The 18,507-nt window shown below is 40.8% G+C and overlaps 2 protein-coding genes across 20 annotated transcripts in view; both read left to right on the top strand.

Annotated features, from left to right (window-relative positions):
• The window catches only part of ppfibp2b (PPFIA binding protein 2b), an 84,800-nt gene extending 72,215 nt beyond the window's left edge, over positions 1-12,585 (top strand). For 15 of the 19 annotated variants that reach the window (XM_058644530.1, XM_058644538.1, XM_058644537.1 and 12 more), the window contains 18 exons: positions 281-356; positions 939-1,024; positions 1,191-1,255; positions 2,195-2,260; positions 2,342-2,402; positions 2,746-2,793; positions 3,048-3,174; positions 4,014-4,046; positions 5,206-5,238; positions 5,929-6,064; positions 6,142-6,261; positions 7,243-7,393; positions 7,652-7,763; positions 7,844-7,932; positions 8,653-8,775; positions 9,271-9,396; positions 9,994-10,182; positions 10,828-12,585. In XM_058644530.1, the coding sequence (XP_058500513.1) occupies positions 281-356; positions 939-1,024; positions 1,191-1,255; positions 2,195-2,260; positions 2,342-2,402; positions 2,746-2,793; positions 3,048-3,174; positions 4,014-4,046; positions 5,206-5,238; positions 5,929-6,064; positions 6,142-6,261; positions 7,243-7,393; positions 7,652-7,763; positions 7,844-7,932; positions 8,653-8,775; positions 9,271-9,396; positions 9,994-10,182; positions 10,828-11,055 (1,869 nt within the window). In that variant the 3' untranslated portion in view covers positions 11,056-12,585. The remainder of the gene's footprint in view (positions 1-280; positions 357-938; positions 1,025-1,190; positions 1,256-2,194; positions 2,261-2,341; positions 2,403-2,745; positions 2,794-3,047; positions 3,175-4,013; positions 4,047-5,205; positions 5,239-5,928; positions 6,065-6,141; positions 6,262-7,242; positions 7,394-7,651; positions 7,764-7,843; positions 7,933-8,652; positions 8,776-9,270; positions 9,397-9,993; positions 10,183-10,827) is intronic. The other 4 variants (XM_058644527.1, XM_058644526.1, XM_058644522.1 and 1 more) reach the window with 3 other exon arrangements.
• A 2,956-nt stretch (positions 12,586-15,541) lies between these two features.
• On the top strand, positions 15,542-18,507 carry rep15 (RAB15 effector protein). Its single transcript, XM_058644560.1, has 3 exons — positions 15,542-16,250; positions 16,524-16,862; positions 17,558-18,507. Exons 2-3 carry the CDS (start codon positions 16,575-16,577, stop codon positions 18,101-18,103), a joined length of 834 nt encoding a protein of 277 aa, XP_058500543.1. The 5' UTR covers positions 15,542-16,250; positions 16,524-16,574; the 3' UTR covers positions 18,104-18,507.

The following is an 18,507-nucleotide window of genomic DNA, read 5'->3' as shown; positions in this document are numbered from 1 at the left end:
CCTTTAGCTAATGCCAGCAACACACAGGAAGTTTACATCGCTGATTTAGTTTTCCCACACTCATTCGCTGTAATACAAATTTTGTAATTCACATTTAATTAATTAAATTACAGGAAACGTGTGTGGAAAAAAGCTAAAGCTGATGTCAGTGGTGTCTTCTTTTGCTAACTTTTAGCCAACAGACAGGAAGTTAGCCTGTCCAGGGTCAGAGCTGGTTTGTTTCTTCATTTACATACTTTTTAATTGTTATTTATTGATTGATTTATTTGCCGACTGACAGGACCGTCGTATCGAGGAGTTGACCATCCTGCTCGGTCAGTACAGGCAGCTGAGGGAGGTCATGGCTCTCACACAGGGTATGTACACAGTCTGCCAGGAAATGATAGAATTAAGGTAAATAATTATAAATGAATCTGTCAGTTATTGTCTCGATTGATTGATTTGTTGTTTGGTCCATAAAACATCACAACGTCCTCAAAATAAAGTCAAAGAACTTGTTTTTATTTTATTTTTTAAAAACACACTTTAAGTAATAATTCAAGGTATTATAAGTTATTTTTAGGGCTGCAACTAACGATTAATCGGTCGATAAGTTGTTTGTTTCACAAAATGTTAAAAATTATATTGATTATTGGTTCCCAAATTTTGAAATAATGATGTTTTTCAAATGTCTTCTTTAGTCTATAAACCCAAAATGATTCAGTCTTAATTACATTTTGTTATACGGAGCAAAGACACCAGAAAATATTCACCTTTAAGAAGCTGAAAAACCACAAAATTATTTTAAAAAACACGCAAACAAATTAATAAATCGCTTATTACAATTGTTGTTGTTTTAAATGAAGGTAGTTTTAAGGTGGCAAAGGGTTTTTTTCGCAGTGAAGTCAAGTATGAAATCTCATAATCCCAATTATTTTTAAAAAAATGTTATCTTGCAGGAAGCAGTGAGGAGGAGCTGAGCAGCAGTTTGAAACTCAGAGCCATCGCACACAAAGCACATTCTGATATTCTGCCACGCTCAGAGGTCAGAGACACACACACACACACACACACACACACACTCACTCACTCACTCACTAGCCCCTTAACCCTAAAACCAGGTCTTAACCCTGAAAAAGTCCTTTAAAGTTGCAAGTTAAGTCAAAATACAAGTAGACACAGACAGTTGTTTTTGTTTTGTCTCTGTGTAGAAGTTTTCTCGAGGACCTCCACTCTTGTTGTCTTCTTCTCCTTATCAGAGGGATGTAGACATAAGGTAACACACACACACACACACGCATCAGTCTTTAGTCATTTAGTCTGTGCAGAACAGGATTAGGATTAGGGCCACATGTAAAAAAAAAAAAAAAAAAAAAAAAAAAACATTTGGAAACAAAATATATATAATTTTTTTTTTAAAGCAAATAAACAGCATGAATTTTTATTTTTCTCAGAATTCTAACTTTGTAAAATCTCAGAATGATTTTTTTCCAATCTCAGAAATATTTACTTTAATCAGAATTAGTTTTCTCTCTGACTTTAATCTTAGAATATTTCTTCTCAGAATTCTGACTCTAATCTCAGATTTTTTTCCCTCACAATTCTGACAATTCTCACAATTTCAAAAATTAGATTAAAGTCATAATTATGTCTCTAATCTCAGAATTTTTTTAATTTTGTTTCAAATGTTTTGGGATTTTTTAAGTCTGGCTTTTATGTTGTGGTTTATAATTGTATCATTTATTTACATTTTTTTAATGAAGTATTTTATTTTATTTCATTATTTTCTCTGTTAAACTTGAAGTTTGTATGTATTTATTAACTTTTCTTGTATTTGTGTTTATAAAGCAGTAAACATCACTTTTCTATGTCATTTAGTTTTGAAGACTTAATCTTTCACTATTCTAGTATAGAGTCTAGTCTAGTCTAGATTACATTTTTTTATATATATCTTGGTATTTATTTTGTCTTTTATCATTTTAATTTCACTTTGTTTTGTCTCACTAAAATTTACTACAACTAGATTTAACTTTACATTTATTTTGCATTGTATAATACACCATAATTTTTTTATACCACTAAAATATTAGCTTTAATTCATAATTATATTTATTTTATTTACCTTTTTCAAAGGAAGGCTTGTTGTTTGCAAATTAATCTTTGAATTGCATTTGAATTGTTTGAAAATTACAATTTGTATCTGGTTTTGTTGCAGCAGCCAAAACTCCATGGACGTGTCTCTGGCGTCCATGACAGATATGAGCTTCTTTAACGGGTCGTGGTGAGTCCACGGTGTCACTCGTGTGTGTGTGAGACATTGTGATGTCTTTTCATGTTTAATGAGTGTGTTTTTTGTCCTCAGGCATCAGCGCAGGTTACTGTCCAGCAGTCTTGAGGAGTTACAGAGTGGATCTTTAAAAAAGGTTTGTTCTTCTGTTTTAGGGTTATTAAAACACTGCACGTCTCGTACTTGACTGTAAAAACTAAACAAATTAAATTTGACTGTTGATTGTTGACATTTGACTGCTTATTAATCTGTTTAATAATCTGCACTAATACCTTTCTTTCTAAAATAACAATTATTGTTCTTTTAATCTGCTTTTGTGCTCGCTAACCTGCTAACTGTGTGCGTTTGTATGTGTGTCTTTCTGCTCTGTGTGTGTGTGTGTGTGTGTGTTTCTTTCTGCTCTGTGTGTGTGTGTGTGTGTGTGTGTGTGTGTGTGTGTTTCTTTCTGCTCTGTGTGTGTGTGTGTGTGTGTGCTACAGACTGTAGAGATCCAGGCTGCTGACAGTGAATCAGATGTAGAGCCAGAGGTACTGAACTGCTGCATGACCTCACATCAGCTGACCTCCAGCTAACCCACTGCTTTACACACACACACACACACACACACACATGCACACGCACACACAGCCTCACACTAAAAAGACATTTACACATTTACACAAACATACTTATTAGTAGTTTCTGCCATTAACCCCTGCTAAATGTTACACACTGCTCCTTTAAATCTTGCAGCATGATTTGTTAATGTGATTGTTTTGAATAAAGTTTTTGTTTGTTGCAGAATTGTCACCTGGAGTTGAACAAATACCAGACTCTTCCTGGGAAACTGAGTAAAAAGAGTGAGGAGAGGAAGCTGCAGCTGAACGGAGACTCGGAATATTTGTCTCCTGTTCACGAGCACAGACTGAGTGAGTTTCTGATGCTCCATAATCCTTAATCTGACTGGATTGACAGGATTGTATCATGTGGAAGAACAGAAGTGAATAATAACACAAACTCACAGAGTGTAAACTTTAACTCTGTCGACTAACTTTGATCCAACTGCTTTTTTCTTTCTGTTTCCTCCCCTCCTCTCTTTCCTCTGTTTCCTTTCCTCACCTCCTCTCTGTCTCATTGTCTCCTCCTCTCCATTTCCTCGCCTCTTCCTCATTGTATGCTTGCCTCCTTCTCTCCATCTCCTACTCTGTGTTTCCTCATCGTATCCTTGCCTCCTTCTCTCTGTCTCCTCGTCTTCTCCTCTCTGTCTCCTTGCCTCCTTCTCTTTGTATCCTCATCTTCTCCCGTCTCCTTACCTCCTCCTCTCTGTTTCCTGGCCTCCTCCCGTCTCCTTACCTCCTCCTCTCTGTTTCCTGGCCTCCTCCTCTGTCTCTTCATCTCCATCTCCTTGCCGCCTCCTCATTGTATCCCTTTTTCCTCCTCTCTGTTTCCTCATCTTATCATCTCTTTTGCCTTGTTTCTTCCCCGTCTCCTTGTCTCCTCTCCTCACTGCTGTTGCTGCCCTCTTGTTTTGCTCTCTGTCTCCTTGCCGCCTCCTCCTCTCTGCCTCCTTGTGTCCTCTCCTCACTGCTGTTGCTGCCCTCTTGTTTTGCTCTCTGTCTCCTTGCTGCCTCCTCCTCTCTGCCTCCTTGTTTCCTCTCCTCACTGCTGTTGCTGCCCTCTTGTTTTGCTCTCTGTCTCCTTGCCGCCTCCTCCTCTCTGCCTCCTTGTTTCCTCTCCTCACTGCTGTTGCTGCTCTCTCTGGTGACAGTCCGCTGCAGGAGTGCCAGTGCTCCAGCTTTAGGTACTGAACACTCACAGTCACACAGACAAACACAAGTTAAAAACTTAATCCATCGTCACGGTGAGCGACGGTTTTCACGGAGGATCTCCGTCAGGATTATCAGGACTTCCTGCCTCATAACTCCCAGAGCTGTTGACGATAATGCTCAGCTCTCTCACATTAAAACCGTTAACAGGCGCACAAACTCACGACGCAGCGCCTCGGCTTAAAGCAGCCGTCTAAGCACAGAGAGGTGTGAGAGGGTGAAAGCTTCAGGATGTGTGAGCACTTTCAGTTGGATTACAAAGTAAACAAACAGCGACATAACCTGACATCCTCCATTTTTTGCTGCCTCATCCAGCTTAGCCCGTCTCTGACAGCAGCACGTCAAAAACAATAAGTAAACAAACAAATATTACATATCAACAAATATAACTTAAATTCCACAGCACACAGTAAACTTTCTTTAGCCTCAGATAGAAATTAGTATGTTTACAGCATGTTACAAAAATAATCTAACCCTTAAAAATACTTAAGACTTAAAATACATGTAAACATGTTAGTCCGACTAAAAACAGACTTAAAATACATGTAAACATGTTAGTCCAACTAACACCAGACTTAAAATACATGTAAACATGTTAGTCCAACTAACACCAGACTTAAAATACATGTATACATGTTAGTCCGACTAAAAACAGACTTAAAATACATGTATACATGTTAGTCCGACTAAAAACAGACTTAAAATACATGTATACATGTTAGTCCGACTAAAAACAGACTTAAAATACATGTATACATGTTAGTCCGACTAAAAACAGACTTAAAATACATGTATACATGTTAGTCCGACTAAAACCGGACTTTAAATACATGTAAACATGTTAGTCTGACTAAAAACAGACTTAAAAAAGATGTAAACATGTAAGAAGTCTGACAAGCTGAAAGGCGGCATACTGCCACCTAGTGGCGTGGAGTCACACACAGTTTTTCCAGGCATCAGCCTGAGGCGCGGACATTTGCATTTGCTGCTGGGGTTTGTTCTGTGTTTCTTTTAACATGTAAACATAAACACATACTGTATGTGGACACAGAGGGTGTGACTAATCCTAATCCTGGTTTCTGATTTCTGTCCACTTACTCTGCTGTCGCTTTGCTAAACCTCACACTGCCTCAGGATCTCCTGGGAAACATGACCTCTGTGATGTTGGTGGGTATAACGTGCTCGGAGCTGGTGTGTAGGGCTGTTAGCGGTTATATATATATATCAAATATTGATCATTTGTTTGGGGATTTTAACCCTTTTAAGGCCAGAATTTTTTATTTTTAGGCCCTGAGATGGGTCAACGATTGGCAGAAACATTTACTTTAATGCATTGTTATTTTTTGCAGTGTAATATTTTTTTAAACTCACATTTGTCACAAAATGTCACCTTACCAAAAACTGCTGTAAAAAATATTATATATTTATTCAGGCTGAAGTAGTTTTAAAAGATTAATAAAAGATAAATAAAACAAAATATATAATATTTTTACAGCCGTTTTTGGGAAGGTGACATTTTCTGCCCTTGGGGACAAATTTGTCAGGATATTAAAAGGATCTCTTAAAGGTTAAAGTGATAGTTGTGTGAGGCACTGACAGAGTGGGCTTTATCCTGCCATTAGACAGCCTTTTCCAGCTGGAAATGTGAGTTTGTGTCACCACACCAAAGTCTATAGAGAAAATGTGCAGGATCTACAAACTTGAGTTTACATTAAGATAAAATTGACAAACATATTCCTAAGGTAATAAAGACTTAAGCTTTTATTAGGCGTGGTTAAAAATTTGATTTAATAGTCCTTATTAGATCTCGGATATTTAATAAAATGATTAACTCTCATGCTGTGTTTATCTCTTCAGGGCATCCAGAGAAGCTGGATGAGTACATCCTCTCGGACCAGTCCCCTCTGTCCTCTGGAGTGGACTCGGGACAACAGTCGCCCGTCTCACCCGAGAACAGGAAGAGCCACAGGGGCATTAGGAAACTCTGGGGGAAGTACGTAACTGGAGACACAGGTACACGTGTCCACATGCTCTGTGACTTTGAGATTACAGCGTTTGTGTCGTCTGCAGGATACGTCGCAGCCAGTCGGGCAGTCCCGTCCAGGTCCACGACTCAGAGCTGGGAGAGTTTAAGAGGGGAGGTTTCAGAGCCACAGCTGGACCTCGACTGGCCCGTTCAGGAAACATGAGGTTCACAAATTTATATGTGTTTGTCGAGGAATCTCATTTAAAGTGATTTGTCAAGGGTTGAAAATGCTAAAAACATGGCTGCAAGTGAGGACTTATCTCATAAAATCTACACCTGCAGATATGACTGCTGATTTACCTTTGTTACACATCTGTTATACATCTGTTATACATCTGTTATACAGTATTTATCGGCTAAAAACTAAAGTTCTCCTGCACCAAACTCCATAGAGAAAATCTGCATTTTTAGCAGGGTCTCACGAGCTGCTGGTCTACCACTGCCTCATGTGGTCAGTTTGTGTCACTGAGGTTAATCTAAATGAAGAATTTCAAGCACAGATTTCGAAAAAAAATCATCGCTTTTATTTTCTCTATGGACTTTGGTGTGGTGACACAAACTCACAATTCCAGCTGGAAAAGGCTGTCTAATGACAAGATAAAGCAGCAGAAAAGTCTTCTGCCCACTGTCAGTGCCTCACACAACTATCACTTTAATCTTTAAGAGATCCTTTTAATATCTTGACAAATTTGTCCCTAAGGGCAGAAAATGTCACCTTCTCAAAAACTGCTGTAAAAATATTATATCTTTTGTTTTATTCATCTTTTATTAATCTTTTAAAACTACTTCAACTCCCTGAATAAATATATAATGATAAAATATATAATATATAGTATTTTTTACAGCAGTTTTTGGGAAAGTGACATTTTCTGCCACTAGGAACAATTATACATATATATATATATATATATATATATATATATATATATATATTTTAAATCTGACACTGCAAAAAATAACAATTTATTTAAATAAATGTTTCTGCCTCTCATTGAACCATCTCAAGGCCTAATAATAATTATAATGAAATTCTCCTTCAAATGTATTTTAATGGTAATTATTGTAGATGAACAGTCTGATACCAATTCTCAGCACAAAGAGACATTCCATTAAAAAAAAGAAATGTCTTCATCTCACCACGTCAGAGAGCTGAAGATGCCGTTTTCCAAGTGGAGCACGGAGCAGGTGTGTGACTGGCTGGAAGACGTCGGTTTGGGCCAGTACTCCATCTCTGCTCGCCACTGGGTCACCAGCGGTCAGACTCTACTGTCGGCGAGTTCTCACGACCTAGAGAAGGTACAGACACACCCACACGTTTAATCTGTCTCTGCTCGATATGAAGCATGTGTCCGACTCATTTACCTGACAGATTAATCTTTCCTCCGTCCTGTCGCATGCTCGTCAGTTCCACCTGTCTGCCCGTGGTTTCGCAACGCTCGTCCACTTTAGTTTCGCCATCAACACCGTCCAACCTGACGTTCCCGTGTCTCACTGCAGTCATTTTGATTTCACAATTAGCTTTCTAAAAAAAAAAGGGTTTTCCTGTTTCCACAGGAGCTGTTGATGAAGAACCCGCTCCACAGGAAGAAGCTGCAGTTAGCCACAAAGACGTTTAGCAGCAAACAGCCCGTGAAGTCGGCAGAGCTCGATTACATCTGGGTCACTCGTGAGTCCAAAAATATCTTTAACAGTCAAACATAAACCGCGCTGATGTGTAACCTTTAAATGTCTGTGTTTATGCACCAGGTTGGCTCGACGACATTGGTCTGCCTCAGTACAAAGACCAGTTCAACGAAGGAAGAGTGGACGGACAGATGCTGCAGTACCTCACTGTGGTGAGTTTCACAAAACACTTAACCACGAGGGTCATAAACGTCCTGTAAACGTCATATTTTAGCCACTCAAACATCTCACCTCTCAGGAATATGTTCCCCACATTTTCTTGACATTAGACGGTGTTTTTTTTTGACTGGAAAGTGAAGTTTGCCCCAGTTTGTAAATGCTCACTCTCCCGCACCAAAGTCCATGGAGAAAAGGTGATTTAGTGTCTTCTGCTGCCCCGTGTGGCCGGTTTTTGTCACTGATGTCACTTGGAACAAAATGATTTTAAACACTGACGTCACAAAATAACACATTAGAACTCTGTGACGGAGGCAGCGGTGGATCAACAACTCCGTTTGCGCCGAGATGTGAAATTGATGATATGGTCTATGGGATTTGGTGTGGAGGAGAGTCAACACAAACCTCAGTGTCCAGGCAGAAAATGCTGTGTAAATAAAGGGGAAATAAAGCAGCAGATAATATTCTAAAAATGGAGTTCACATCAGCTGATGTTGATTTTACGGAGCAAACCTTTAGTTACTTTAGTTCCTCGTTTCCCCGCACGCAGTTAAGATTGTACCTGCTTTTCTTGACTTGTCCTGAGCAGAGGGAGCACAGCTATAATATGTTACACGCTGCCCATATGTTTATGTACCCCGAACTACCAAAACACGACAAGTCCATGGACATATGTCTGACTCTGCTTCTGTCCCTTGTTCTTCCTCTTGTTCCAGATCGACTTATTATTCCTCAAAGTGACGAGTCAGCTCCACCACCTCAGCATCAAATGTGCCATTCACGTCCTCCACGTCAACAAGTTCAACCCGTACTGCCTCAAACGCCGGCCCGGCACTGAGGTAACATGAAGTGGCTAAATCAGTTTTTTTCGGGATTTTAAATTGGCTGGAAAATGTAGTTCTCAAAGTGTGGTACATGTGCCACCAGTGGTACGCAAGCTCCCTCTTGTGGTACTTAGAGAAATATCAAAAAGCATGTGAGTGCAGGTGGTTTTGGTCAGAGCATGATGTGGCATACGGAAAAAACAATGTCGCCTCATCTCTCAATCCACCCAATTTCATGTTTCAGTAAATCAAATAGTGCACAAATACATTTTTACGCCACTCTATTTTAAAATTAGTCAAAATGTTGGAGCTAATTTTGTGCTGGAACTGTAGAGTGGAAAAGTTTCCCACAGAAAGTATAAAAGTCAGGACAGACATGGTTGTCAAACGCAAATCCACAAATAACCTCAGGACTCTAATTCTAGTTTATCCTGTCGCTGATCCACTTCTGTGTGTGTTCTAAAGGTAAGGATCTGTTAAACGTGTCCTGGGTTTTTTTTTTGGTCTCAGGGCCAGTTTTCTCCCAGTGAAGTGGTCCAGTGGTCCAACCACCGGGTCATGGAGTGGCTGAGGTCTGTGGACCTGGCAGAGTACGCACCAAACCTGAGGGGCAGCGGCGTGCACGGAGGCCTGATCGTGAGTACATGAAACTATGATGTGATCATAACACAGTATACTGCACAGAGAAAGATCCAGAGGTGGTCGCAAAAAAAAAAATGTAAATTTTTTTTAGCTCACACGATTAAGTCTGTGATATTTTAACTGGAAACTGATGTTTGTGTTGCCACTTATTCCACTGCACCAAAGTCCTTTGAGAAAACTTTCATTTTTATGTTTTTAAACTCACACATTTTTTCCCAGTGGCAAAAAAATGTCCCCTTCACAAAAACTACTGTCAAAAATATTATATATTTATTCAGGCTGAAGTAGTTTTAAAAGATTAATAAAAGATAAACAAAACAAAAAATATAATATTTTTACAGCCATTTTTTGGGAAGGTGACGTTTTCTGCCCTTAACGTGATAATTGTGTGAGGCACTGACAGAGTGGGCAGAAGGCATTTGCTGCTTTATCCTGACTGAAATGTAAGTTTGTGTCGATGAAGATAACGTAGATTTGTGAGTGGTGCTGTTGTACTTTTAAATATAAAGAAGATAATCATTCAAACAGCTCTACTTTGTATAAGAACCTGCTACAACCCCACTTGAAATCATCTCATTCCTGCTCTGGTAGATCCTGGAGCCTCGCTTTAACTCGGACTCGCTGGCCATGCTGCTGAACATCCCTCCTCAGAAGACCCTGCTGAGACGCCACCTGACCACCAACTTTGACAGTCTGGTGGGAGCACAGGCCCAGCAGGAGAAGAGGGAGTACACCGAGGCGGCGGGCTACGCCCCGCTCAGCATCACGGCTAAAGTCAAGGTAAGAAAAACAAAAACACGGGCGTGGACGAGCGGCGGATAGAAGAGATTACAGAGGGTAAACACACAGTTAGCATGTTAATCCACAGTATTACCTCGTGGTTCAGCTTAATCTCAGAGCCCTTCAGTCTTGTTAAACCCAGACTAAACCCGGGTCTGCTGTGTTCTGTATTGTGTGAAGAAAGTCTGTGTTTGCTGCTTTATCTCACTGTTAAACATACTTTTTTATTGTTCTGCTCTCCCACACCAAAGCCCATCGACAAATTCAGCGCTTTTAGCTTCATATAAACACAGTAGCTGCTGGTCCACTGCTGCCTCGTGTGGCAAGTTTGTGCCGTGGAGTTAGCCTGGGGTTAGTCCGATGGAAGAATTTCAAACACAGAAGTCACAAAATAACACATCTGAACGGTCTAATAGAGGCAGCGGTGGATTCACAACTCTGTGTGCTGTGATGGAAACTTTGGTGATTTTCTCTGTGGAGTTTGGTGCAGGGGGAGTGAGTGGTTTACACAAACTTAAGTTTCCTTTAGGGAAAGGTCGTCTAAGAACGAGATGAAGGTTCAATGATATTGCAGATTAGGCGGTCGTACATTTAATGCGGTGAGAATTAAAACCTGCTTTTCCTCGTGTTCTCATTCCCCTGCAGCCAAAGAAGTTGGGCTTCTCCAACTTGGCGACTCACCTCAGGAGAAGACGTCAGGACGAGTCCACGGATTACGTCTGTCCCATCGAGGCAGGGCAGGCTGCGGTGAACGGGGCCGAGATGCGTCCCTACGCCGCCCTCAGGGGCCTCAGCCCCATCCTGGACAGAGAGCCCGACCCGTGCGGGGAGCAGGTGGGCCTCGGCGATGGCAGGGCAGACCCGTCTCCATGACGACGACACCTGTGACGCCAACATGGACGACAGTGTTGTCACACTTTCAGTCAAACGGCTACTACTCTGCTTCCTTTGCGCTTGCGGCCCGTAATACCTCAGCCCATGCCACGCCCCTCCCCCTCTAAACCCCACCCCCTCACTCTGAGCCCTGTGCCTTATCCTGTGACGGCTTCACAGTCTCAGCTGCTGGACGTGAGCGGTCACTGACCCCCTAAACCCTTTTTTTAAGTTTTCTGATGACTTCATTCCCACTCAGATGTCTCACTAACCCCCGACCTCAGCCTCAAACCTGTGCCATGATGGAACTCATCAGGAGAGGACGCCTCTCTCTGGACTCTGTAACCCACACATGCAGACCATTGTTGTACAGTATTAAAGTGACAGTTTGGGATGTTTGTTTTTTTCTTTTTTAAATGTGGTTGTGTGAGGATTCTTAAATACAGCTGACGAGACTCTGCACGCTCCCTGTGACAGCGGAGTTTTTAACATCTGAAATAATGCATTTTCTGGCAGTTTGTAATCAGCTTGGTCCCTCACACCAAAGTCCATAGAGAAAATCAGCGATTTAAGCTTGCAGGAACATAGGAGCTGCTGGTCAACTGTTGCCTCGCTCGGTACATTTTTGTCGCTAAGGTAAATCTGAACTAGGGATTTCAAAGGCTGAAGTCGTAAAATAATGCATTTAAACTCTGTGTTAGGGGCAGCAGTGACCTGAGAACGACTGATTGCCTTGGTGTAAAAAACTCTGATTTTCTCTATGGACTTTGGTTCAGGGAGACGATCTGTTAACAAACTTTAATATCTTGTCAGGAAAAGACTGTAAAAAAGCAGCAAATATTATATTAAGATTGTGTACACTTAACCTGACTCGGCTTTTGTAAGGTGAGCCTCTTGTTAGTGGCTAAAATCATTCCTGACGTTCCTTTTCAGCACACAAAGCAAACAATTACCTCATACAACCAGACTTGAAAAAAAAAACCTGAACTCTCTCTTTAAACCCGGGTGGGGGGGAGGGGGGGGGGGTCACTCCAATGACCTAGGGACCACTGAGTATCTAATTTGGTCAGTAAGGGACCGGTCGAGTGAAGAAAAAAGTGGAAAATAATAATAATAATAATTTATGCTGATATTTGACATAATTTCAAAATAAAAGTGTTCGTTTTGATATGGAACAATAAATAGCTGACAATATAAAATTATTTATGATACAAAATTGATCTGAGTTTGAGACCGCTGCGTTAACACAGGTGTGTCACATGGCTGAAAAATGTACATGTGCAATATTTGCATAACGGAGGGTATAATTTAATATATTTATATGTTACTGCAGATTTAATCATGGAACAGCATGTGTGTTGTTTAAAACCTGAGGTGGTGATTATTATTATTTTGTACTGATATTTTCACATTTGTCTGTAATAGTATTTTTATAGCAAAAGAAAATCCTGCTCCGTTCAACGACAGCATACATGTGCTCGTGTAAATAATGACGAAATCGTTTAATAAACAGAAATATACGTGTGTTAACTCTGTGTTTTTATACTGAATCAACCACTAACCACTGCTTCATCATCATCATCATCACATGGCTACTGACCATCACCACGGTAACCGCTAAGCTGCAGGTACAACCCTCACACGTTCACGTTTATTCATCTCTTTGCACTAAAGCGTCTCATTGTTCCACTGTTAAAGGGATAGTTCAGGTTTTTCAGAGTTACAGATTCACATCAGCTGTTCTCGCCTCGCCGCCACAACAACCCGATTTGTCGGTGTAGTCTTCATCAGGCAAAAGTGCCTTTAAAAACCCATGTTTGCCGCCTTAAACGAACAGCAATGTAGAAGTTGTCTTGTTTACGAAGACAAAATGCATGCGAGACACGTACTGTTAGTATTTGTTATGCGTCATTTTAATTTTAAGAATTACTGCTTCTTCTTGAGCCAAACACAGGGGCCTCAAACTCAAAATGACCTGGGGGAGCCAGTGCTGGTCAGGACGGGGGCGGGGCACTTGTCAAAGTGAAAAAAGTAATAATAATAATGATAATAACAATAATAATAATAATAATGATAATAATGATAATAACAATAATAATAATAATAATGATAATAATGATAGAATGAACTAAATTTAAATTTAAAATATAATCCAGGATGATATTCCACGCCCTTTTCAAAGTAAAAGTGTTTGTAAAAGTAAAAGTTTTTTGTTTTGATCAATAGTTCGAGATCGAAAAGAGATTTCAATCTCAATGACTTAACTTCCTGGTTTATTAAATAAATCACTGATTCTTGTTTTACTGATGTTTTACACATTAACATTAAACCTTTTGTGTATTAACATAAAAAAGAAAAAAAAAATCAACTGTCAATTCAGTCCACTAGATGGTGCAAAGTGCTCACTCTCACTAGAGCTGTCGTGTGAGTATATCGCATAAATTAAAGAGTTTGCAAATACGAAAGATTACATAAAAACTTTTTTTATTTTACAATTACATTACAGTTTTAAGCAAAAGTATTAAAAAGCCGAAGTCTGTGGCTCTTATTTTGAAAGGCAGGTTGAAAGGAAGTGGTGCTATGTAAGAGTTTCTTTGGTTTTGTGTATTTAATTTTATAAGAATACAGAGTAGATGAAAGTATTTCTCCGAGAAAAATGATGGATAAAATGTACGAAGGAGTATTAGGGCCAAAAAAAAAACAACACAAGGGAAAAAAGCAGGCAAAAAAAATAAATAAAAAAAGTCAGGCATAAAAAATATATTAATTTAGAAAATATCAAAGTACTATAGTCGATGGCCATGGCAGCCTCTACAGACGCGTTAATTAAGCTATTAAGCGGTACTTCAGAATCAGCTATAATAATAAGGAAATTCTCTCTCTTTTGGTTTATAAACACTGACTAAACTAATAAAATCTGCAATATATTAAGCGAACTTTCTTAATCTCACTGTTGGACAAGCTTTTCCAAGTGGAGAATGACGTTTGTGTCACTTTGTAAACTACCACTCCAAACCCCATAGAGAAAATCAGCGATTTTAACATCACAGCACACTGCTGTTGATCCACTGCTGCCTCCATCACTAAATTCAAATCTTATTTTGTGACTTTGGGGGTTTGAAATCCTTTGTTTGGATTTACCAAAATGACACAAAGTGACCACACAGGGCAGCAGTAGACAAACTGCAGTTTCCACTCAGAGAAGACTATATATATGATATATTACTACTAAATATACTAATAAACTACATTATTAAGATATTATAGACTTTAATCTGGTGTAGACTTGATCACGAGAGCCTGGTGCCAGCCATGCTTTTAACAAGAACGAGCTTCTCACACAAACACACTCGGAAAAACCTCAACTATCACTGTAAGTGTGTCTCTAATTGTAATTTGTAATGTGTTTGCGAGATGTTTGTGTGTGTGTGTTTGTGTGTGTGTTGCAGATGGCACTCACAGAGGGCACCGTGTTGCAAATAGAAGCTGTTTCTGAAAGCATCAACAACCTCACAGTAAGCACCATCACACACACACACACACACACACACAGACACACACACACACACACAGACACACACACGCTGCTGGTTAATGACTCCTGCCGCAGAGTCGCCCACAAAGCTAAACACTCGTCGTCAGTCGTCACAGAAGCTTTAGTTGCTCAGATGAAGAAACTCTGAGGGGAAAAACATCATTAGGGCATTAGCAAAAGATCTGTGATGGAAATTAGAAAGTGATGCTGTGACTGCTGGTGTGAAACCGGCTTCCCGTGGCTTAAATGACGTGCTGTTGTCAGGCAGCCGTGGTTCTCCTTGCTCTGTTGTTCCAGGCAAAGTTCTACATCTACAATCTCTAACCTATGAACTCGGTGAGATTAAAACTGCTGTCCGTGAAATATTTTTCACGACAGTAATAGTTAAGGTGTCTTGAAGTGGGCTCACGGTGCCCCCTTCTGGCCTCTTGCATCAAGAACCAGCATAAAACAGATATGCTGGCTCTAATTGAGAACACGGTTGCTGACAGGGACAAGAGAAACACATGATTGTTGCTTTACTTCACCTCATTGATTGGAAAAGTAGGTTTTTGAATCACCATTGACACAGAAGCTGCAGGTCCACTGCTGCCTCGTGTGGTAGCTGTTCAGTGAGTATGAAAACAGCCACAGTGAACATTATTCCCGAAACACTAACTCCCTTCAACTATCTGATCATAAAATCGTGTAAAACTAAATTAATTTTTTAAAAAAGCCAAAAAATGACTGTTCAACCCAAGATGGCGGCTTTCCTGTAGGCGTTACGGCAAAGTCCTCATTTACTTGTTGGACCGTCGTGACATGATTAACGCGTGTACCAATTTTCGTTCATGTACGTGAACATTTTTTTTTAATCACCTAATAAAAGCGTTTTTTTTCATTTTCGTTAGCCCCTCCCACTTACAATCCTCTACGTTTTTTCGTGGAGAAACTTTCAAATGTAAATTTACACCAGGATTGATGAGGTCACAAAAATTCCTGAGTTTTGGGGCATGGGTAAGCCCTCAAAAACTTGATAAGAAGAAGAAAACCTTCAACAAATAAGATATTCAAGCTAGTTAAATAGAATCCGTTGCTTGTGGATTCCCATTGCTCAAATTGTTTTGTTAAAATCGCTACGATTTTAAAATTGGGGCTAAAAAAAAGCGACCGTAGGAAAACCTGTATCAGTCGGCTGCAGACTGCAGTATTCGAGCTAGCTGCCTTCCTCCACCACCAATGTAAAGTGAAACTTTGCTGTTGTGCGACAACACCGCACCAAAAACCTAAATCCTTCTTTACTAACCTACATTCCCACATTTTCGTTTCTTTCTGAAATGGGACAAAGCCACGAGTTAAGCACTTTGTTTACCCACCAAACCCTTCAGGGCCAACCCTGGTCCTCGAACTGCTTGCTGACGGTTAACAGGTAAGATGAGTCTTCTGTTGACTTAAATAAAATTTCACAGGTTCCAAACACCACACCCCGCACTAACACAGTCCCCCTCCTCCCTTTGACACCTGGGAGAGAAAACAGATCCTTCTTCATTGGGCTGAAGGTTCTGCACACATCAGGACACCGAAGACTGAGCTGCTACTGTGTGTATCTCAGCAGGGCAGGGGTCAGGAGCAGCGGGCAGGTAGAGGACTTGGGACTGCAGAAACTTCCAGACCCATCCTGGTGAGTAGATGTGCTCAATTTCTGAGCTTAGTTACAAATGTTATTATTGTCATTGCACTAAAACTGCCCCATATTTCTGTATGTATGCATCAGTGGATTGAAGTTTTGATGTGCAGCACTGACAAATAATCATTTATTTGCTGGTAAATAAAAGAAACATTGGTACCATATGGTGGGACAACACTGTTTTCTACGCAGCCAACAGTAATCTCTTGTTTTACCAACCATATGTTCACTTCTGATAACGTCTCATTGTGCAAATTCTGTTTGTAGTGTATCAGGGAAACAACCCTCTGATCTCCTGCTCTCCACCGTCAGTCCACCATGGGCCAGAACGTCGGCAAACCCTTGCCGAACCCCTTTCAGAACTCAAACGCCTTTCCCACGTTCAAGAACTCCTACAAGAGAACAGCCTCCGACGAAAACTCACCCGCCCCGCCACGACCACAGAGCATCTTCGCCACGCTGAGGAGATTTCCCGTTGCCAAGCCCAATGATTTCATACCTCTGTTCAATGACTGCATCTCTGCTGCCTCGTCCAGAGTCCAGGAGTACATGCTCTTCAAAGACCCGGAGGACAAGTTCCGCCCGAGCCCTGAGGTGCTCACTCAGGTAGTGATACCCTGATGATAAAAGTAATGGTGGTGGTGGTGGGGTGTTGTATGAGGAAGGCTTGATGCGATGACAGAGAAGCAACGTCTGGTAGCTTTTGTATACGTCCAACATGGCGGCCACCAAAGACCAGCTGCTCCACATAGTTCCGTTGCTCTGCGTACATAATCCGGATCATTAGTCCTGGCTGCTTGTAGGTCTATTCAGTTTCCTATGGAGGCATTTTGATCCATGTCTGTTGGTCACAACTTTAGGAAGCGGGAGATGACTGCACCCTACTCAATCTCAAATGAGATTAAGATGCAGTCTGGCATTAGTTAGGCTACTGCTGACTATATAAATTAAGCTTGTCTCACTGAGGTGATAGTGTCCTAAACATGAGATCACAGAAACCCCATTCAGAAGTGGTTTGAGGACACATTTGTCACATGTGCCTGAGCTGCAGGAACACAATCTGTCCTCAGGCTAGATTAAAGACCGCCTTGTCAGATGGCTGATCACTGTTGGTAGATGACTTACTCAGGGCACCAGTGAGTGCTGTGCCAACTTGTTTGGATGAGGAACCGGTAGGGTAAGAAAATATTCAGAAATGTCCAAGCGAGTATTTGGGAATAACTAATCTAAACTACCTGAACTATTTTTTTAACAGCATGGCTGCGTCAACCTCTTGTCTGATGTCTGTTCTCTTGCTCCAGGTCTTCCTGATGACCTACATATCCCAGAGTGTTTGCCTCAACATGACGGACACCTTCAACTGCACAGCCATGACTCCCCAGCAGCGCATCCTACTCGGGGCTGACTGGGTCTGGGCCTTGCTGGAGAAGCCCACCAAGAACCCTCGGATCCAGATCGCTGTGCAGGTCCTACACCTGCCGGATAAAGAGGATTCAGAGGAAAATGGTGTCCCCCCAGAGATCTTAAGCGAGTCCCTCCAGATGGCCCAGAAGGAGTCCAGCAACAAGAACATGCACGAGAAGTTAGTGGACTTCTGCACCTCCGTCGGCAAGGACTGCTACGCCCTCTTCTTGTTCTTCGGCAAGAAAAATGATAAGGGAAACATCTACGGTGTCCTCAGCAACAATTTTGAGGCAGCAATCGGGAAGTGTGTCAAGATTGACAGACCATTTATTGAGAATTTCTTCAAAGGTTCACGGTATCTCCACACACCTCCAGGAATGATGCAGTCTATCGTCACCAAGAAAGAGGAGGATCCTCTCACCCTCATGATTAAATTCAGCTGAATCAAAAGGGACAAAACCATGAAACGAGACCAAAGCCTTGTATTCCGAGGTCACAATTCTATCTATTAATGTAAACAAAGTCTGTCTGTTAATCGTATAACACGTGTTTGCTCATTACCTAGTGATGAGCTGCTAGCTGAATATACCTGTTGGAATTATTAGCATAGTTGCAAACAGAGTAAAAACAAATAAGTCACGTATAAACACTAACATCAGGGCCTTATGTGAACTATCAGTTTCCACACCACTCATTTATATAGTTATTTATATATTTTTACCCATTTTGTTGCCGTGTAGAAAACACAGAACCGCGTTCTTCTTCATAACCTGTTTCACTGATGTTAAACAGGTTAAACAGAAATCTGAAGCTTAAACATTTTGCGTACGGTGTTTTAAACTTGGAG

This window comes from Solea solea, chromosome 12, assembly GCF_958295425.1.
Source record: "Solea solea chromosome 12, fSolSol10.1, whole genome shotgun sequence".
Taxonomy (NCBI): Eukaryota; Metazoa; Chordata; class Actinopteri; order Pleuronectiformes; family Soleidae; genus Solea; species Solea solea.
The sequence above is the reverse complement of the archived record's forward strand: the minus strand, read 5'-3'. Positions and strand labels throughout refer to the sequence as shown.

What these genes read in the sequence shown, in the direction of transcription:
- rep15 (XM_058644560.1), top strand. Translation starts at nt 16,575, where the DNA reads ATGGGCCAGAACGTCGGCAAACCCTTGCCGAACCCCTTTCAGAACTCA. An exon ending in GCCCTGAGGTGCTCACTCAG is followed by an intron (nt 16,863 to 17,557) that starts GTAGTGATACCC and finishes CTCTTGCTCCAG; the next exon opens with GTCTTCCTGATGACCTACAT.